The 22,667-nt window shown below is 41.3% G+C and overlaps 1 protein-coding gene across 1 annotated transcript in view; it reads left to right on the top strand.

The window, feature by feature from the left end:
* The window catches only part of LOC134341036 (cystathionine beta-synthase-like), a 76,210-nt gene that overhangs the window by 10,229 nt on the left and 43,314 nt on the right, over nt 1-22,667 (top strand). Inside the window, exons 2-4 of the mRNA XM_063038771.1 lie at nt 15,932-16,069; nt 20,260-20,366; nt 22,382-22,516. Coding sequence (XP_062894841.1) covers nt 15,932-16,069; nt 20,260-20,366; nt 22,382-22,516 — 380 coding nt within the window. The remainder of the gene's footprint in view (nt 1-15,931; nt 16,070-20,259; nt 20,367-22,381; nt 22,517-22,667) is intronic.

The following is a 22,667-nucleotide window of genomic DNA, read 5'->3' as shown; positions in this document are numbered from 1 at the left end:
AGAAGTGTCTTAGATCCACTTCAGTTTGCCAACCGATCCACAGCAGATGCCTTTTCATTGGCTCTTCACTCAACCCTGAACACCTGGGCAGCAAAGGTGCGTCAATAAGAATGGTCTTTATCGACTACAGCTCAGCATTCAATACCATCATCCCCTCAAAACTAATCAATAAGCTTCAAGTCTTTGGCCTCAGTACCTCCTTGTGCAAATGGATCTGAGATTTCCTCACTTGCAGACCCCTGTCGGTTTGGATTGGCAACAACATCTCCTCCATCAGCTCAGGTGCACCCACAGGGCTGTGTACATAGCCCCCTGCTCTACTCACTTTACACCTATGACTGTGTGGCTAAGCACAGCTCCAATGCCATATTCAAGTTTGATGACAAACCACGTTGTATGCCGAATCAAAGATGGTGATGAATCAGCATTTAGGAGTGAGATTGAAAATCCGTCTGAGTGGTGCCACAACAACAACCTCTCACTCAATGTCAGCTAGACCAAGGAGCTGATTATTGACTTCAGGAGGAGGAAACTGGAGATCCATGAGCCAGTCCTCGTCGGGGGATCAGAAGTGGAAAGGGTCAGCAACTTTAAATTACTCAGTGTTATCATTTCAGAGGATCTGTCTTGGGCCCAGCACGTAAGTGCCATTATGAAGAAAGTATGGCAGCATCTCTACTTCCTTAGGAGTTTGCACATGTGTATTGTACACATGTACACTTCCATAGATGTGTATTGACTGACTGCATCACAGTCTGGTATGGAAACACCAATGCCCTTGGATGGAAAATCCTACAAAAAGTAATGGTTAAGGCCCAGTCCATCACGGGTAAAGCCCTCCCCACCATTGAGCATGCCTACATGAAGAGTTGTCGCTGGAAAGCAGCATCCATCATCAGGGATCCCACCACATGGGACATGCCCTCTTCTCACTGCTGCCATCAAGTAGAAGGTACAGAAACCTCAGGACTCACATCACCAGGTTCAGGAACGGATATTGCCCCTCAAAAATCAGGCTCTTGAATGAAAGGGGATAACTTCACTCAGCTACACTTGTCCCATCATTGAAACATTCTCACCATCTATGGACTCACTTTCAAGGACTCTTGCTCTCAATATTTATGTATTATTATTATTTCTTCTTCTTTCTTTTTACATTTGCACACTGCTTGAATGCCCAAGTTGGTGCAGTTCTTTCAATGATTCTATTGTGTTTATTGGAATGATTGAGTATGCCCACAAGAAAATGAATCTCACGGTTGTATGTGGTGACATATATGTACTTGGATAATAAATTTACTTTGAACTTTGAAGAAATGCGAACAATCTGTGAGTTTTAAATGTTGAATGAGGTATAGCAACATGTGAGTTAATTTTGAGATAGAGACAGAGAATCAGTCAGCACAGAAACAGTTCCAACTCTTCCATTCTGACAATGTGATTCAACGAGCCTGTATTTGGTCCATATCACTCCGAACGTTTCCTAACTCAGTACCTGTTTCAAAATCTTAAACATTCTAATTCTACCTACCTTTACATCTTCCTTTGGCATATACCCACCATCCTCTGCGTGAAAAAGCTGCCCCTGGGGGTGTGTGTGTGAGAGAGAGGTTCATGACCTCACTGTTGCTTTGCCTCACTTCTATAGGCTCTGAGTCCATCTCCCAGGTAAACACAGATGCAAAAAATCCATTTAAGATCTGCCCCATCTCTTTCGGCTCCATTCACTTTGATCTTCCAGAGGAGCAATTGTCAAATCCTGGGGATTTATCTACCCTAATTTGTCTCAAAATAACAAGCATCTCCTCCTCCGCTGTAATCTATATACAGTCCATGACCTCACTGCTGTGTTGACTCACTTCCTTTGGTCCTGTGTCTGGCTCCCGAGCAAAGCCATTTAATATTCCCCCATCCTTTTCAGGTCCTCACATAAATCACCACTCTGATGCTTTAGAGTTCTAATTTTGGCCCTTACTATCTATTTTAACATTAATGTATCTGTAGAAGTCCTTGGGAAGCAATGGATTTCCCCCATACTCATAATTCAAAACATTGTGAAACTCTTTAGCTTCATACTGTCTAAGTTACACAATTTGTTAGTGTACTTCAACAACTTCCAAAACTCTCTTCCGTTATTTAGATATCACCAGTTCTAGATGAACCTTGTTGGAGTTTGATGCGGTGAGTTCTCCTCCGAGTCCCTGAGTTATCTTGTAAGGCATATTTTTGTACGTTACTTTGTATACCTTCAGACATTGCTTAGTCCTTTATTGCCTATTTTACAGATATACGTAAGTCCAGTTCTTATCTATACATGGATATATTTGTTTAAATCCTTCAATTTTATGTGGGCATCGCTGCACAATGAACTGTTCTGTAACTATCGGAGTGTCTGTTAGTGCTTTTGCAATTTATCGGACTGTTGTAATATCTAAGAATATGCCTTAAATTCTCAACTTGTTCCTCCAAGTTAGGGTAAGTCATGTTTATGACCAGTGACCCAGCACAATCTTATGTAGGAGTACCTTTTACTTGTCAATCCCATACATGATCAGAAATAATGGCAGCCAATCTCATGGACCATCTGGATCCCTTGCCTTTGCATTACACACTGAAAGTACGGGGGCATTAAAATTTGTCCACTTCTGTTACAGTGAAGAATGCAAGCAAGTTTGCTGCATTTTCCTCCTGCATATGTCTGGACTTGGTCATTCCGTATGCCTTGGTTATATTACTGATCAGATAACTTTGACTCCTTGGATCCACATTCAATTCTGTGCTCAAATGCATCCACTATATTTCCAGTCCCAGCAATCAGAGCAGCAGTAACTTTTTAAAGGTTGCTTTAAAGCTAAGGACTTGTTATTTTTCAGTCCCAGCCATCTGATCAACAGAGTGAAGGAGTCAGTAGTGCTTAAGATTTGTTTACAGGTATACAGTAAAAGGGAAACAGACTTTAGCAGTGTGGCTATTATGGAGTGACTGTTTTGGTGAGTGGCCATGCCTGAGCTGTGGTTGAGAATAATTTTATTTTATTACTTAGCGATACAGTGTGGAGTAGGCCCTTCTGGCCCTTTGAGTCAGCCCAGCAAACCTCGACAACCCTGATTAACCCTAACCTAATCATAGGACAATTTACAATGACCAAATAACCTACCTGGTTCATCTTTGGGATGTGGGGGGAAACCAGAGAACATGGAGGAAACCCACACGTTCCACGGGGAGGGCGTACAGAGGCTCCTTACAGAACCGCGCCAGAGTCAAGTTCCGAACTCCGGAATGCCCCGAGCTGTAATAGTGCCATGGTAACCACCACACTACCGTGGTAGTCAAGGTGCTGAGACTTTGGTTCAAGAGTTTTCGGTGACAGGAGGTTGCGCAGAATCAGATAATGGCTATAAGTGTTTTCCATAGAATTGCTCTTCCTACATGAGTAGCTGGAATAGCAGTTAAGGTAGTGGCAGGACCAATGTAGCGTGCATGGTAACACACATCAAAGTTCTGGTGAACGCAGCAGGCCAGGCAGCATCTCTAGGAAGAGGTACAGTCGATGTTCAGGCCGAGATCCTTCATCAGGACTAACTGAAGGAAGAGTTAAGAGATTTGAAAGTGGGAAGGGGAGGGGGAGATCCAAAATGATAGGAGAAGACAGGAGGGGGAGGGATGGAGCCAAGAGCTGGACAGGTGATTGGAAAAGGGGATATGAGAGGATCATGGGACAGGTCTTTACCATCCCCTCCGACCTTCAACTGTCGGAGGCAGAACGCTCTGTCCTCAGTAAGGGCCTCACCCTTGTCCCCCTTCGCCCACGTCTCAGCGAGTTCCGTGTTTACCACGATGTGGAACTCTTCTTCCGCTGTCTTGGGCCTTTACTATCCCCTCCGACCTTCAACTGTCGGAGGCAGAACGCTCTGTCCTCAGTAAGGGCCTCACCTTTGTCCCCCTTCGCCCACACCTCAGCGAGTTCCGTGTTCGCCACGATGCGGAACTCTTCTTCCACCGTCTCTCCTGTCCCATGATCCTCTCATATCCCCTTTGCCAATCACCTGTCCAGCTCTTGGCTCCATCCCTCCCCCTCCTGTCTTCTCCTATCATTTTGGATCTCCCCCTCCACCTCCCACTTTCAAATCTCTTACTAACTCTTCCTTCAGTTAGTCCTGACGAAGGGTCTCGGCCTGAAACGTCGACTGTACCCCTTCCTAGAGATGCTGCCTGGCCTGCTGCGTTCACCAGCAACTTTGATGTGTGTTGCTTGAATTTCCAGCATCTGCAGAATTCCTGTTGTTAGCGTGCATGGTTACATCATCTGCAGAAGGCATCCAGATGCAACTTTTGACTGGTGGTGTGAAGGAAATGGAGCTGCAGTCTGATGTACTTTGGATCATCCAGGATGCTAAATGCATCATAGATTAGGTTTTTAGCAAGGTGGTCACACATAAGGTGCAAGCTGCGGCTAGTTGGGCGACCAACAGGTAAGTTAGAGAGGGTAGGCAAATAGTGCAGGATTCCCCAGTGGCCAGTACTCTTAGCAACGTATATCTATTTGGATACCATTGGGGTGGTGACATATCAGGGCACAGCCATTGCCAGGTCAGTGGCACTGCAGCTAGTTGTGAGCCTCAGCAGGAAAGGGTGAAGCCAAGAAAGGAACTGGTGTTAGGAGATACAATAATTAGGTAGACAGGTAGGAGATTCTGTGGTGATAGACCTTGGTGAACAAAGTCCAACTCCGCAGTCCAAATACACCACTGTGCAGCTGGGTGTTGGACTTCGTAACTAGCAGACCTCGGATGGACAGGATGCACAACCACTCCTCCCTCCCCGTCATCCTCAACATGGGCGTCCCCCAGGGCTGTGTGCTGAGCTGATTGCTGTACACCCTGCTCACATGTGACTGCACGGCCAAACACCCGTGTAATCACGTTGTCAAGTTTGCTGGTGACAGGACAGTGGTGGGGCTCATCACCAACAACGAAGAGACAGCCTGCAGAGAGGAGGGAGAAGAACCCAAGGCCTGAAGTTTCAAAGTCGTGGCAATGCACATCTTAACAAGCTGCATCACTGCATGCCATGGAAACTGCACTGTGGTGCACAAGAAGGCTTTACAACAGGTAGTCAAAACGGCCCAATGAATCACCAGCTCTAGCCTGCCAGCCATCTGGACCCACTGCAATTTGCCTATTGTCACAATAGGTCTGCAGCAGATGCGATCTCATTATCGTTTCATGCAGCCTTGGATCACTTGGACAGCACTAATATTTATGTCAGGCTGCTGTTTGTTGACTACAACTCAGTGTTTAACACAATTATTCCCACATTTCTGATCAAAAAGCTCCACAACCTGGGTAACTCCCGCTGCACAACTAGATCCTTGACTTCCTCACAGTCTGTGCGGATCAGAAATAACATCTCTATCTCGCTGATAATCAACTCAGGCGCACCTCGAGGATGTGTGCTTAGCCCACTGCTCTACTCTCTCTACATTCTTGACTGTGTGGCCAGGCACAGCTCAAATGCCATCTATAACTATGCTGACGACACAACTATTTTTGTCAGAATTTCAGATAGCGACGAGCAGGCATACAGGAGCAAGATAGATCAGTTGGCTGAGCGGTGTCACAGCGAAAACATCGCACTCAACATCAAGACCAAAGAATTGATTGTGGACTTCAGAACGGGTAAGACAAGGGAACATGCACCAGTCCTCATCGAGGGATCAGAAGTGGGAAGAGTGCTCAACTTCATATTCCTGGAAGTAAACATCTGAGGTCTATCCTGGGCCCAACATCGAGTTTGCTCCGCCATTCCATCATGGCTGATCCCAGATTCCACTCAACCCCATGCACCTGCCTTCTCGCCATTTCCTCTGATGCCCTGACCGATCAGAAAACAATCAACTTCCACCTTAAGTATACCCATGGACTTGGCCTCCACCGCAGTCTGTGGCAGCGCATTCCACAGATCACTACTCTTTGGCTAAAAATATTCCTCCTTCTGTCTGTTCTAAAGGGTCGCCCCTCAATTTTGAAGCTGTTCCCTCTAGTTCTTGATAACTCCACCATAGAAAACATCCTCTCCACATCCACCCTATCTATTCCTTTCAAATTTCGGTGGGTTTCAATGAGATCCCCACACATTCTTCTAAATTCCAGTGAGTACAGGCCCAAAGCTGCCAAATGCTCCTCATATGTTAACCCTTTCATTCCTGGAATCATCCACATGAACCTCCTCTGGACTCTCTTCAATGACGACACATCCATTCTAAGATAAGGGGCCCAAAACTGTTGACAATACTCCAAGTGCGGCCTGACTAGTGTCTTATAAAGGCTCAGCATTATCTCCTTTCCCCTTGAAATAAATGCCAACATTGTGTTTGCCTTCTTTACCACAGGCTCAACCTGTAAATTAACCTTCTAAGAGTCTTGCACGATGACTCCTAAGTCTCTCTGCACCTCTGATGTTTGAACTTTCTCCCCATTTAGATAATAGTCTGCACTATTGCTCCTTTTACCAACATGCATTATCATACATTTCCCAACATTGTATTCCATCTGCCACTTTTTTGTCCATCCTTCCAATTTGACTAAGTCCTGCTGCAATCGCATTGCTTCCTCCTACCCCGACACCTATCTTTATATCATCTGCAAACTTTGCCACAAAGCCATTAATTTCAAATGCTACATGCATTTAAATACAGCAATTTGAATTCAGTATTCTTTGATCTTCTGAATTTAGCCTCTGTGGTACAATTTAACTCTTTGCTCTGTCTGCATTTGTACCCAATCATTGGCTTGTCCTTCCTTATATTCATGTTACATCCATCATCTACTTGTAAACCTGTTGGCTCTTCCTCAGCTCTACCATACTGGTTCCCATCCCCCCCGCCATATTAGTTTAAACCACTCCCAACAGCTCTAGTAAACCTGCCCACAAAAGTATTGGTCCCACTCAGATTCAAGTACAACTCGTCCCTTTTGTTACAGGTCCCATCTGCCCCAGAAGAGGTCCCAATTATCCAGAAATCTGAATCCCTGCTCCCTGCTCCAATTTATCTGCCACCTCATTCTATTCCTAATCCTCACTGTTGTGTGGCACAGGCGGCAATCCCGAGATCACTACCTTTGAGGTCCTGCTTCTCAGCTTCCTTCCTAACTCCCTGTATTCTTTTTTCAGGACCTCCTCCCTTTTTCTACCTATGTCATTGGTACCAATATGTACCACGACTGCTGCTCATCCTCCCTTTTCAGGATATTGTAGACACACCCAGAAACATCTCGGTCTCTGGCACCTGGAAGGCAAACTACCATCCGTGTTTCCTTCTTGTGTCCACAGAATTGCCTATCTGTCCCCCTGATTATAGAGTCCCCTATTACTGCTGCCAGCCTCTTCTGCTCCCTACTCGTCTTACCTACAGGGCCAGACTCAGTGCCTGAGACACGGCCGCTGTTGCTTCCCCCAGGTAGGTTCCCCCACCTCCCTAACAATACTCAAAATGGAGTATCTATTGTTAAGGGGACAGCCACAGGTGTGCTCTCCACTAACTGATGTTCTCCCTTCCCTCTCCTAACAGTTATTCATTTATCTGTCTCCTGCAGCCTTGCTGTGACCACCTTCATGTCATTCCTATCTATCACTGCTTCACTTTCCCTAACAAGTTGAAGGTCATCGAGCTGCAGCTCCAGTTCCCTAACACGGTCTCTAAGATTTAAATAAGAAATGAGGAATAAACTTACCTACTTACCTTCCCTCCGTCTGTTCTTACCGAAGCAGGAATGCTTCTGTTGCATCTGCACCGTCCTCCAGTCAACAACTCCTATCGAAAAACTTCCTGCTTTTTAAAGCTCTTCACTGGACCTGCACGGGAACACTTCTGTTGCGTCTGCGCAGTACTCCGATCAATGACTTCTTCCTCCCACCTTCTTATTCTGACTTCGTCTCTCTTCCTTTCCAGTCCTGATCGTCGGTCCGAAACCCATTGTTTACTCTTTTCCATAGATGCTGCCTGGCCTGCTGAGTTCCTCTAGCATCTTGCATGTGATATTTGTGTGTTGGATATCCAGCATCTGCAGATTTTCTTGTGTTTTTCCTTTAATTAATTTTGTTTTAAATTTTGGGCAGAGAAACAAAATCATACATTAATAGTTTTTGAAATTATCACGGAACATACACTTTTTTTAACCTTTCATTACGAATGAGCAAAAATCCATAAGTGGTCTGTATGTGATTGGCATGGCGTTCTACATATTCTTTGTTGTGCTGAATGGCAAAGTCCAAGGTCATCCAAAATACTACTGTATTAGAATGGTTACACCAAGGCCCACTTACCCATTTTTACAACATTCTTCTCAGTCTAGGAATGCCTCTGTTTTTAAATTCTCACCCTGGTTATCAAAAGCAACCATGATCTTGCCAGGCACTTTTATCTGTAACTTTCTTCAGTCCTGAAACCTTCCAAAATCTCAGTGCTTCTCTAGGTCTGGCCTCTTGTACATCCCCAGTTTTCATCACTCCTTTGTTCATGGTTGTCCATTCTATTGCCTGGGCAGCTCTGGATTTCCCTGTTGAAATTTCTTGAACCCCTACTCCCACTTTAAGATACTCCATACCAACTGTACACATTTGATCACTTGGCCTAATATTTCTTCAGACTCTTGAGTCCAATTTTTCTTTTATGCTCCTGGTGTGATGAACCTGTAGCGGCTACTTAAAAACCAAACCAAAACTGCTGAGAGACTTATTGAGGGAATTAACACTGTATAATGCACTTCCAAATAACTGAGTTCCAAGTCAAAAAAGTACGTTCAATCTTTACTATGAAACCAGCAAAGACGAGCGATCAAAAATAGTGATAATGGAATTATCAATATTCATGAAAGTTTGCAGAATGAGTGATATAAGTGAGTAAAGAGAGCAGTCAACAAAAAAATATACATCCCTTGCTTCGTCTATCACTAACTAAACTAATGGCACAAAAGGTGCATATATGACTATACTAATTTACTTCTACCATGCCCTGACCTACATGACAAATTACTGTAAATTGTAATAAAAATGTGCACCATAAAATACAATACAGAAAGTGAAAATAGATACATTGCTCTTACAGTACCTTTGGCTCTTTTATTTTGTTAATGTTGGCATATAAATACAAGATACATTGCACGTTAAATTTTGGTCTGAATTAAAATGATCTCGACTATTACACTCACCTTCATATTGAAGGAGTTTAGTTTAAACTTTCTACGGTATTTAAACAAAACCCAATATTGAGTCAATAGCCTATTCCAACTGTTCCTTCAGCAATGAAGTATTAGCTTGACAGAAACAGCTAATGTTAAAGTGAATTTTAAAAAATAAATCACGCTCTTTCCCTTTTCCTATTCAATGCACTCTTATTAGCCTTCTATCTATAATTTAATCTTCAATTCTCATTTACACATTTCATTTTAAATTCCGAAATTTAAGATAAAAAATACACTGCACATAAAATTTTGAAATGTTCCATCTGCTCCTACTTTACATAAGGCTGCTGTTCTATATCTTTGTATTTTAATCTAATCTCTTCTGCTGTTGATTATTGCTTCAGTTAACTATAAACTCCAGTCTTCTATCTTATCACCCCAAGCCCAAATTGTTCAAGCAAGTCATCTCGGATGTCAGCAGAAATGCCCGCTGAGTGCAAAATGTACTCACTTCTGTTTCCTGACTTATAATTTCATTATCTGCTATTTTTTCATTTTGTCTATGAAACCTTCCTAACTGTTAGGTGACAATATGAGAATAAACAGAAAGATGCAAATGAAAATTGTCAACCTACTGAATTAATCAGTGATGTCTCTGTAAATGGGGTAACAGGAATCTCCATTTCTCAGTTGCCCTCGGAGTGCAGAGTGTTGTTTTCGGTAAGTGTCTGGGCTTTCATGCACAGAATCTGTGGGGATCTGTAGAATGTACGAACACTGGCCACTGGTTTAGTGGTGTGATATTTCTGCCAGTGGGATAGGTGGGTGCAAGGAGTACGACCCACAGAGCTCGAAAGCACAGAGGTTTGGCAATGGTCGGGAATGTGATTGGCAATTAAACTAAGGTGAATATTTCTACTATTTTTGCTATGAGAGTTCATTAGAATAAATAAAGAAAATACTTAAAGGTAAGTAGTACTTGGAATGGAACAAATCCATCTTGTGATCAGTATTATGAGGATTAACTAAAGAGAGTTTAGTGGTGTTTCGAAAAAGGATAGCTCAAAGCTGTGCTGTTTTCTAACTGGGCTATGAGAGAAGGTAGCTCCCTGGCAGCCAGGTGTGCAGGAACGTATCCAGCTGAAATTACTGGCAAGTCATATCTTGGAGCTGTCCTGGACCTTGAACTCAACACCTCCCCCTGCATCTGGATCCTTGACTTCCTGACCAACAGACCGCAATCAGAAAGGATATGCAGCAACTATCCTCAATACTGGTTCCCCACATGGCTCCAATTTCAGCCCCCTACTCTGTGTCCTATACATTCGTCCTGCACGGCCAACTTCTGCTCGAACTCCTTGCTAAAGCAGCCAGCATAATCAAAGGCCCCACCCATACCATTCATTCTTCCTTCCCTCCCCTCTTGTCACACAGATGATACATAAGCCTGAATGCATGCACCATCAATCTCAAGGACGGACAGCTATCCCACTGTTGTTAAATGACAGGATCCCTAGTTCAATCAGATGGACCCTTGACTTCAATTTACCCCGCTATATAGTTTTGTCTACATGCAGTGCTCTTTCTCTGTAAACCCTTTATTCTGCACTCTGATATTGCTTTACTTCAACGCACCATTGTAATGAACTGATCTGTATGAATGGTAAACAAGACAAGTTTTTTGCTGTACCTTGGTACACGTGAGAATAATAAACCAATTAACCACTTTGCTTCATTCACGTTCTTCAGGGTAAGATTTCTGCTGTCTTTACCCAGTATGCTGTCTCCAAAACTAGCAGTCTGATTAGCTCTTAAACATTATTTTTGAAGAGAGAGTCGAACTTCAAATGGAACATAGTCTATTACTATCATCTTCGATTGAAAATCAATTAATTAAAACTCGGAGTCAATTCTATATACGTGGTGATAAAACTGGGAAACTACTGGCTAATCAACTGAAATCGGCTTCGGTTAAACGCCAGATTGTTAAGATTCATAAAAATGATGGTACTCTGACGGTTGATCATGATGAGATAAACAAATCCTTTCAAGAATTTTATACTTCTTTATACCCATCAGAATTTCCTGATGACTCCACTTTAATGCACAAATTTTTAAAGAAATTGAATATTCCAAAATTACCACCTAATGAACGTTTAAAACTAGATGTACCTATTACGGTAGAAGAAATAAAAAATGCTATTTCTTCGATGAATTCAGGTAAAGCACCTGATCCAGACGGTTATACAGCAGAAATTTTAAAATCCTCCTCTACTATACTTTCTCCTTGGTTATGTAGAACCTTTATGGATGCAGTATCTATAGGTAAATTACCTCAATCTTTTTATCGAGCTTCTATTTCCCTAATTCTTAAAAAAGATAAGGATCCTACTGAATGTGCATCTTATAGGCCTATATCTTGCTGAATGCGGATTCTAAGATTTTTTCTAAAATATTGGCAATAAGACTGGAGAATGTATTACTTCAAATTATTTCTGTTGATCAGACTGGATTTATTAAAAATCGTTACTCCTTCTTTAATATTAGGAGATTAATGAATATTGTTTATACTTCTTTACCTAGAACTCCAGAATGCATCATCTCATTGGACGCTGAGAAAAAGATTAAAAAAGAACATTCTCTGCAACAGCTGAATGCCACTCTGGGTTACGTGGGGGAATGAGGGAAACGTGGTCTTGACTAAGATGCCCATATCCTCCATGAGCAATAAAAAAAAACAAATCCACCATCCATTCACATAATCCATTTGATACTACAACAAACTGAAGTACTGAAAATAACTCAAACAACAGGAATTCTGCAGATGCTGGAAATTCAAGCAACACACATCAAAGTTGCTGGTGAACGCAGCAGGCCAGGCAGCATCTCTAGGAAGAGGTACAGTCGACGTTTCAGGCCGAGACCCTTCGTCAGGACTCACGTCTCGGCCTGAAACATCGACTGTACCTCTTCCTAGAGATGGCTGCCTGGCCTGCTGCGTTCACCAGCAACTTTGACGTGTGTTACTGAAAATAACTTCCTTCTAACCTTTTAAAATTTAAAAACAGTAAAAATAAAAAGTTGGTTGCAAATAACATTACCTTCAAATTGTAAAGAAAATGGAATGAATATAAAGGAAAAGTACCAAGTAGGAGGGTTCATGAGCCATAAGGTCACAGCACCGAAGATAGGCACTAAGTCTTATCAATAAATCTGCCAGTGCACTGTTGAAGTAAAATCTTACTTCACTCTGCCCTCCCCTTAGATCACTACCTTCTTCAGGAGAAACACATCAGCTTTTTTGACTGCTGATATTCCACAGGTATGCTTTAATGTGATTTATTTTTTATCTATCTCTTAATGTCTACTTTTAATATTAAAACAACGGCATTCATAGTAATAACTGTGTCGAGCAATTGGAAAAAACAAGGTAGTATCAGTTTTTGTAATGACTGCCATTATGCTGATTAAACTGGGAATTGTAATCAATTGCAGCTTGGAAAAGTGTTTTTGCACATAAGCAGTACAGGAGAAAATGTCTGGAATTGTTTTGTTTGCGTTCATCTCAGTGTAAAATGGGTATCTAAATTTATTCAACAAAAAACGGGTATTTGCAAAGAAAATATAAGGTAATTCCTATAGTTTACAAAAGTATTCACAGACTCTTTTATGCATTTGTGAAAGATGCTTTAAAAGGGAGAGTCTGACTGGACATCCTTGGAACGTTCAAGACTATGTTCCAGCTAATGTGTGGTTCCTATTGTAATAACAAAAATCACAACCAACGTATACATAATGAGCTATATTGAAAAGCTGATGGGCTCTGTCTTGATGATTGATGTCATCAGTTCCATAGCAAGCCACCAGCCTTTACCCTAGGACGTTCATGACTTTAGAACACACATATTCAAACACTGAGATCCTATTATGAGTACAGATTCCAGCTGATAAACCTCGTCAGTACATTTTATGACAGGACTGTTTTGAGTCCAGATGTGGAACACCCAGGTACTAAAATTTCACAGCATATCCACTTGAATATGACCTTCTCAATTTAAGGAAATCTGAAAAAAGTAAACAATTCTCTGCATTCAATAAGCAAAGTTAAACCCGAGTTTAAAAAATTTACAGATAAACTAGTTTCTGAAAATTGCTGAATGCATTTTTAAGGTCTAATAGGTTTCTTTTATATTAAAATTTGTGTGTGTGGTTTGTATCAATGCGCTCCAAATCTCACATTTAAATACGTAATTCTCTCCAAAGTTAAAACAAAGTGGGGCAAGGATTAGTTAAAATCATTAAGTTGCTTTAAACTGTATAGTATTCGTGATATTTTTTAATTTTCCAGATTTTCAACATCTGCAATATTTTATGAACATTGGGTTTGATCAGATGTACAATTTAATGAAAACATGAGCCTTTCAAAAATAATGTAAAATAATGGGTTCAATTGTTCTCTGACCTTGGCAATTTACTTGCCAACTTTTCATCACCATGCGAGGAGACATCGTCAGTGCACTGTTGATAGTGGTGTGTCCTCTGAATGCGTGGCCTTTCTGTAAAGGTCTCCCTTATGCATGCTGATAAAACATTTTCAAGTAAATTGCGAAGATCGGAGAACAACTCAACCCAACCACCAACCACCCGGGTTACACATCTTCCGAATTATTTCCAAAGTAACGAACAATGATGCCAACTCATTTTATTGGATTGTTTTAGATCAAATTAAATGGTCCGCATTAGAATTTACTGGCTTTGCCTCTTTTAAGGGTTTTTGTTTTCAGCAATATTCCGTTTGAGGGAGCGGGACTTCTCTTTAGCAGGCTGTCTTGCCTTTCATCTCTCTCCTTTTAAAGATGGGCAGAGTGTTTTACGAGCTTAATGGTTGAGAGGTGTCTTCTAATCTTCTGTTAAGCCAATGAATAAGTTACTGTGCAATACATATTCGTCAAATGTATTTGAATGCCTTTGCATTGCAATTTTCAGCCTGATTGAAACTGAGAATTGAGGATCTTGTGGAAAACCTGCATGATCATTAGATACTGACAGTCTATTTTAATTTTCTTTTGAAAATGTATTTTATTCATAATTAATACAGTAAATATAATCAGTATGCATTTTCTCCGCTTTAATATCAGTTCAATGTTATCTTATAATGAGTCAATGAACATAAGAAATAGGAGCAGGAGTAGGCCATCCGGCCCATTGAGCCAGCTCCGCCATTCAATAAGATCATGGCTGATCTGTCCGTAAACTCAGCTCCATTTACCTGACGCAAACAACAGGAATTCTGCAGATGCTGGAAATTCAAGCAACACACATCAAAGTTGCTGCTGAACGCAGCAGGCCAGGCAGCATCTCTAGGAAGAGCTACAGTTGATGTTTCAGGCCGAGACCCTGCGTCAGGACTAACTGAAGGAAGAGTTAGTAAGAGATTTGAAAGTGGAAGGGGGAGGGGGAGATCCAAAATGATAGGAGAAGACAGGAGGGGGAGGGATGGAGCCAAGAGCTGGACAGGTGATTGGCAAAGGGGATACGAGAGGATCCTGGGACAGGAGGTCCGGGGAGAAAGACGGGGGGGGGGGGAACCCAGAGGATGGGCAAGGGGTATAGTCAGAGGGACAGAGGGAGAAAAAGGAGAGTGAGAGAAAGAATGTGTGTATAAAAATAAATAACAGATGGGGTATGAGGGGGACGTGGGGTATTAGCGGAAGTTAGAGAAGTCAATGTTCATGCCATCAGGTTGGAAGCTACCCAGACGGAATATAATCCTGATCCTGTCCCATGATCCTCTCATATCCCCTTTTGCCAATCACCTGTCCAGCTCTTGGCTCCATCCCTCCCCCTCCTGTCTTCTCCTATCATTTTGGATCTCCTCCTCCCCCTCCAACTTTCAAATCTCTTACTAACTCTTCCTTCATTTAGTCCTGACGAAGGGTCTCGGCCTGAAACGTCGACTGTACCTCTTCCTAGAGATGCTGCCTGGCCCGCTGCGTTCACCAGCAACTTTGATGTGTGTTGTCCATTTACCTGCCTTTTCCCCATAACCCTTAACTCCCCTACTACGTAAAAACCTACCTAACTGTATCTTAAATATATTTAGTGAAGAAACCTCAACCGCTTCCCTGGGCAGAGAATTCCACAGATTCACCACTCCCTGGGGAAAAACAGTTTCTCCTCATCTCCGTCCTAAGTCTTCTCCCCTGAATCTTGAGGCAATGTCACCTAGTTCTAACCTCACTTACCAATGAAAACAACTTTCCGACTTCTATCTTATCTATCCCTTTCAAAATTCTGTATGTTTTGATAAGACCCCCCCTCTCATTCTTCACAATGTCACTATGTTTCCTCAAAAAAAGCACCCATAAAGTGTTTGAAAGCCCAATCTTTCAATGTCCCATGGCAGTAGAATTCCTGACTGCAGGATTGTAGGATAAGAATCAAGAACACATTAGACCAGGCGTTCCCAACCCTTTTTTTTCATCCCATGGACCCCTACCATTAACTGAGGGGTCCATGGACCCCAGGTTGGGAACCCATTCATTAGAGGCATTGCTTCTTAAATCAGAGAAGTGAGGTCCATTATGTTATAATTACTGTTACCTCCATGATACTGGCTAATGCAGTGAACACAGACAATTGAAATTGGAGCCTTGATTTAGCTCAGTCCTTCATGGACATTCAATATACCATTTATAAAATGCGGAAGCATAAAAGTAAAAGTATTATCATTTTTAATTTGCTCTTAGATTTTTGGTTGACGTGGAGACATCTAAAGAGATACAAGGGCTTCAAGCAAGGGGAAAGATGGAGCAAGACCATTCATCTCAGTGTTTCTGGAGTCCTGAAATGCCAACATTTAAACCTCCACTCTCCAACGGTGTGATGTGAGTACCACATACTAAAAGTATCAGAACAAATGAGACACATAAAGCTGTATAAACTAAAACTTTGCTTTGTAGCCTCTGGTAAAGTTTTCTTACTAAATACTTCTCAGTGATGTTTTGGTAGATAGCAATCAGGTATTTTAAAAGTCAGTGGTCTTGATAAAGATTGACGTGATGATTCAGTTTAACTATTAATGTCCAACAGCACTTGACGTAACCCTGAAAGAGTTATCAAGATCTTTAAACATGAAGGACACTGGATTAAACATTCAGTTTGTTTATGCTGTTATTCACTTAACTCTCTGGAAGATAATCTATTATCTACAACTGCTTCATCTAATGGAATCCTTACCAACACTTAAGAGTGAATACAGAATGGATTGCAAGACTGTAATCTAATCAAAGGGTTCAGCAGACCTGATGTATAAACCCTGCAAAGGTAGAAGCTCCTCTTATTTGTGGAATTCCATAAGATTCATGTTTTATTTTCTATTTATACTTTTACAGAATGCAAGCTTCACTGTCAAAATTAATATTTATTCCCCATTCCTAGCTATCTTTGGGAGAGTAGCAGTGAGCATTTCCCTAAACTCCTTCAGTTCAAGTGGTAAAGTATTAAGAGTTCCAAGAATGATGATAGATGAATTGTGACTTATATTGTTATTCACTCACAGGACATGGGAATTAGTGTCAAAGCCCATTTAGTACCAGACACCTAAAGAACCAGAGGCGTATTTCCAAGTCAGATGGTTGGATGTACTTGAAGGGAATTTTTCAGGTGGTGAGATTCCTCTACCTTTGTTGATGTTGTCCTTTTAGATGACAGAAGTCTAAAAGTTTGGAAGGGGCTGTCAAAGGAGAGCCTTGTCAACTTACTACATTGTGCCAATCAGTTTTTTTGCTCACTTCATGCTGGTTGGTGTCCTGTAGGGTAAATGGCCACGTGGTTAAGCTTCTGCCCAGCTGATCGACACACCAGTAAGTCAAAGAGTGGAACATGAGAATCCTGACCTGAGGGGCCTGCTCAATTGTGGACAATTCAGAATCTGCACTGTCAAGAGGCTGCCCAACTAGAGATGAGGCCAACCAAATTTACTTTATTGTGAGGCTAAGATCTCCACAGATGCTCAGGCTTGGAAACTTGTCCTGAAATCCACTAGACCAGAGGTCTGAGAACAGCAACTTTCCTTTACTTGGTATCAATGACCTGGGCCAGAGTCGTATGGTCATGAGGAGAAACTATCCAGGTTGGATTTGTTTCACTTAGAACAAAGGAGAGCGGGGGGAGACATAACTGATGTAAATAACATTTTAAGTGGTATCGCTCGTTTTAGGTCGCAGCTGGAAATTCCAGTTGGCGGACCATTTCCCTCCACGCCGCTCTGATATATTGGGAAATCATGTACTCGGCAGGTAACAGCAGTGGTTTGCCTTTGCCTTCTGCTGGGTGAGTTTAAAGAGATCACCACCTCTTGCAGTGGATGATCAGGACGTCTAAGTGCCTTGTCATGCTCTTAGCACTCCACCAACGCCTGCTGGCCTGCCTTCTTGACCATTGGACCATTAATCGGTCTCTTCTGCTCAATCCGCCATGGCCAGACTTCACATGCTGGGATAGATAGATCCCCTACCTTACCGAGGGTCGAAGACCCGTTGGCTAGCCTCACCTGGTTTGGCCCGCCTGCCAAAACGGTTTACCGGGGTGTGGCCGCTGCATGTGTTACAGCTACCTGGAGCCACAGGTGGGAGCTGAGCGCCAGGTGGGGACCAAAGATGGACGAGCTGCCCTGAAAAAGGGCACGGCAGACCCCCCACCAGAGGTGCTACCTCTCCCTAGACACCCCATACACCCCTTAAGTGGTAGAGATAGGATAAAGAAGCAGGACCTATTGCTCATAGCATTGAGGTTGGTTGTTAGCAAAGGTAAGCCAAAGGTAGGAAGATTAGAGGAGAATTGAGAAAAAATATGTTTTACTTGACGAGTGTGAGAGGATAATAGAACTGGCAAAACTCATCACATTTCAAAAGTACCTGAAGACCTATAACATATCAGGTTTCATGAAGAACAAAGGGGTGGGATTATCCTAAAATCTATTCTTTGGCTAGCATGAATACGATGGGTTGAACAGCCTTCTTCTACACCATAACTTCAATGATTCCAGGATTCAAAAGTACACTGGAGAACTTCAAGCTTTATCTAATTCAGAAGCTTTATCTTCTGAAAATAAAGGAAAATCATAATTGCAGGAGGCCACAGATCTGAACATTTGTGAGGTACTTGACAATACTGATAAACATTGGAAGCTGTCATTTTAATCCCTTCTATGAAACTGCTGATCTCTCAATTCTCCACTGGATAATGCGGCTGTATAAGACATGCTTGACAGTCAAGGGGTTTTAGAAAGAGAAATTCATCTTTGAGCACCTTTGATTTATCTCATACTGACTGAAGCTATAGGCTTTATTCATCACTATACATCTGGTTTCATTGCATTTTCTATCTTAAGCACTAGGTTTAGACCTGACACAATACTTGTACTTAAAGTATAATTAGTCTACTCACTACAGTTTTGTAATTTATAAACTGAGGAACTAAATACATTTGAAAAAACTGCCCAATGATCTTGAGTGAAGAATATGAAAGTTCAACTCATCTCCAGGCTTTCATGAATTTGGGCCCTTTAATGTGGAATGGTTGTCCTTTCTCTGCAGGCAATTTTACAGCCACCCCTAATGGCCTTGAGTTCTTTTCTGCTGAAGACAAAGATGAAAACGAGAAGACCCTGGTTGTGAGCTTATTCAGAAAATCTTGTAACCTTTGTAATTTTTAACTACTGGAGTCCTATATCCAGTGAGTTTCCAAGTTTAGCTGTGCATTTTCAGCTAGCACCGCTCCCAACCCATCCAATTTCGGCACCTGCATCCACCTCCTCTGATCTTGTCTATGCAGTGAGGTAACAGGCTGTCTCGGAGTGTCCACACTTCATTTGCTGACAAAACTAAGACCTCAAACCAAATTGGACACTCACTAACTGTTGCCCTTTGTGAGCCATCCACCCAAAACCAGTAATCAAATTAAAAGTTATCCCAGTGCTTTGCTTTCACCTCACACAGATGAATTCATGAGCTGTTTTGCATAGAACAATAATTACATGAAGCTTCAATAAAATATATGATCAGATCAAATTTTGTTGACAATGTCGAAGGAAAGATATTAGCCTGGTCATTGGAAGATTTCCCAACATAGTACAATGGAATTTTTACCCAGTTTCTTTGAAAGTCTACAACTTTGCAAGCTGTAATGATAGATTACCCAAAGAAACTCCTGATTGAATAAACCTACTGTGTATAGTGAAAGTTGGGATTCTGAAAAATCAAAATATAAAATGAACATGGAGAATTAAAAACGTAAAATTCTGGTCAAGTATCATCTGTAGAAAGAGAAACTAAGCCAAAACTATTAACATTCTGATGAAGAGACTTTGACCTGAAATGTAAGCTTTGTTTTCCTTTCCATGGCTACTGCTGCCTGCATTGCTGAATGACCAGAGTTTTCAGTTTTATTTCAGAGTGCTGGCTGGGGCTGGAATAGCAGTCCAGGCACTGTTTCCTTCTATCTAATTCCTACCTGTGCACCATTTTCAAAATATATCATGGCTGGAGAACAAGAACATCAGAGTTATAGAGAGATACAGCACAGAAATCCACTCAATCTGCACTAACCATCAACCACGACTTACATTAATCTGACTTTAATTTAGTTTTTATTTAATTCTCCCCACAATTTCATTCACATTCCCAGATCTTACAACTCAACTACACAATAGGGGCAAGTCACAGTGACCAATGAAACTACCAGCTGACACAATTTTAGAATGTGGGAAGAAACCCAAGCTCCCTGTAAATAAAGCACAGGGAGAACGTATGAACTCCACACAGACAGCACCTAAAGGCAGGATTGAACCTAGACCTCTGCTGCTGCAGGGCAGTGAGGCTTGACTGGTTGTAGCCCTTTGTTGCCATTCTAAATTACCTACAAGAGCTTAATTCATCACAGACTGCAGACCAAATCAAGGACCTTACTATTGTAATTGAGTCAACAGCACATCAAGTGTTGTATTCATTACTGGAGAGTTTTATTGTGTTTTACGGCACTGGGCTAAAATAGATGTCATTCATCTTCTTTGCAGCAAGAGTTCGCCCAAGATTTTCCCAAATGTCCTTGCTCAAATTGGCAACACACCCCTCATTCGAATCAACAATATTGCAAAAGAGTATGGAATCAAATGTGAACTATGTAAGTAACACTATTTCTGTCTCTCATGAATTAATATACAAACGTTTGTAGATTCTGCCAATTTCCAGACTGTGATGTTTAACAATTCCTTGGAAATGCAACATATGAACATAGGCAGTGATAAGGGTATGCCCTGGGCTTTAGTTTACCTGTTTATTCCTGCATTTTAATTAATCCTAATTATATGCGTGGTTACTATATTCCAAGTGTCTGTGTAATAAAAAGGCAAACAATATACTGATTACAATATAGATCAAAATTAGAGGGAACACTCCAAATATTGTTTTTAATGCTGATAAATTTTGCAGAGAAATGTGAAAACAAGAATAATAAGCAATATCCAATATTTAAAATGGTCATAAGATAATAAACACCAGAAAGAGTTAGCAACACTAAAAAAATTATATACTTTTTATTTTGTTTAGGAACAATAACTAGAATTTCCCTACCTTATTTATAAATTGTGTAATAACAAAAGGGAATTTTCATTTATTAGGAGACTTACAATTTCATAGAAAAATGTAAATTGGGAGGAGGAATCGGTCATCAGAATTCTACTCTGCTGCATAATTTAGAATGATCAAGGATAATCTTCCATCTCAATGCCGCCTTCCTGCAAGATCCCCATTTCTGTATTTATCTCTGTCCTGAATATATTCATCAATTGATCATCAACTGCCTTGTAGGGTGGCAAATTCCAAAGATTCAGAATGCCCTGCACAAATCTCTCCTCCTCTCAGTTCTAAATAGTGGACCCATTCTTCTGAGACAATTAACCTCAGTTTTGGAATCAATAGCTGAAGAGAAATATCCTTCTCGAGTCTTTATTTCAATTGGAGCAGTGCTGATTCTTCTAAAACATGTAACATTTAAGACTGGTATTAAATCTCCTCATAAACTGCTTCCCTCATCTCAGAAAATTGTTTGCTGAGTGTTTGTTCCATTTCTTCCCAGACAAGTAAAAGCTTTCTTATAAATGAAAACCAAAACTGTACACAATATTCCTGGCATTGTCTCACCAGAGCTCTTCGTTAATGTCAAATAGTATTTTGTTTCTATTATTGGATACCAAAATTATAGACCAAATTACCCTCCTCGCTGTATTTTACCTATCAACCAACTCTTAGTCTGGACTAATATTTTTACCTGCACGAGTAAAACAACCTGCTGTTTTTGCTTTATGTGAGTTGTGGTTATTTAATACAAGACTTGTCTGCTATTTTTATTGTTCACTGTTATATTTTACTGTTCTTTAAATCCAACTGTCTAAACTATTATTGGGGAATAATAAGCTTACTCTTGCTAAAATTTTAGCATTATTCTTGCTAAAATATACCAGAGTATCAGCCTGTACTTAGACTTATCTTACTACCCATTACACCACTGGCGTTTAGGGCAACAATGAAGGTCCTCCAATTCTGCTGTCCATACATTGCACACAGATGTAGAAGGATTCCTCATTGCTGCTTCCATAACAATTTTTTGACCATTCAGGGTTGTTAGCCCTGAGTTGAACCCCAGAACCGGGAGGACCAGTGGGCTATCTTAGTCTGGCCTTTACCCTTTGACCTGTTTGGCATGAATGACCATACCAAGAGCCAAAACACCAGGCCCTGAATCTAGCCAACACAGCTCTCTGGGTCATTGAGGCACACGAGCCTCCAAACCCTACGACAAGGTTGTGGTCCTCTTGGAAGACTTAGACTCACCATCACACTTTTACTTCCATTTATGTTTGCATCCTTTTGACAATACAATCAAAGTTAAGTCATTGCTGCAGCTGGCATGCAATAAAATTTGTCTCATGAGAAGTTTTCATTGAAAATATGACATTACTTAAAGCCCTTCCATTATACTGTACATCAGCATCATAAGTCAATTAATTTGGGTGGTTCTTAATTTGAACTTGCTTCAATGTTTTCTTTTCCTTTGTGTTTGATATTAAGAAAACTTTGAAAAGAAATTACATGGAAACACCTTCTCCCTAAGTGTAATTTTGCTGATGCCTATTCTAGTGGCTAAGTGTGAGTTCTTCAGTGCCGCCGGAAGCATTAAGGACCGCATTGCATTACGGATGATCGAGGATGCTGAGAAACAGGGGATTCTGAAACCAGGTGTTGTCATCATCGAACCGACATCGGGTAACACAGGTAGAGCTTAAACTGAGATTTTGGATCACACTGGTTCTGACTCATTTCGTGGCCCTTATCTTGAACTCCAGAAGTGTGTCTAAAGACCTACAGAACATTTGGGGTATAAGCAGGTGCCGTCATGACAAGCTTTGCGCAGTCTGTTCCATCT

Source organism: Mobula hypostoma, chromosome X2, assembly GCF_963921235.1.
Source record: "Mobula hypostoma chromosome X2, sMobHyp1.1, whole genome shotgun sequence".
Taxonomy (NCBI): domain Eukaryota; kingdom Metazoa; phylum Chordata; class Chondrichthyes; order Myliobatiformes; family Myliobatidae; genus Mobula; species Mobula hypostoma.
The sequence above is the reverse complement of the archived record's forward strand: the minus strand, read 5'-3'. Positions and strand labels throughout refer to the sequence as shown.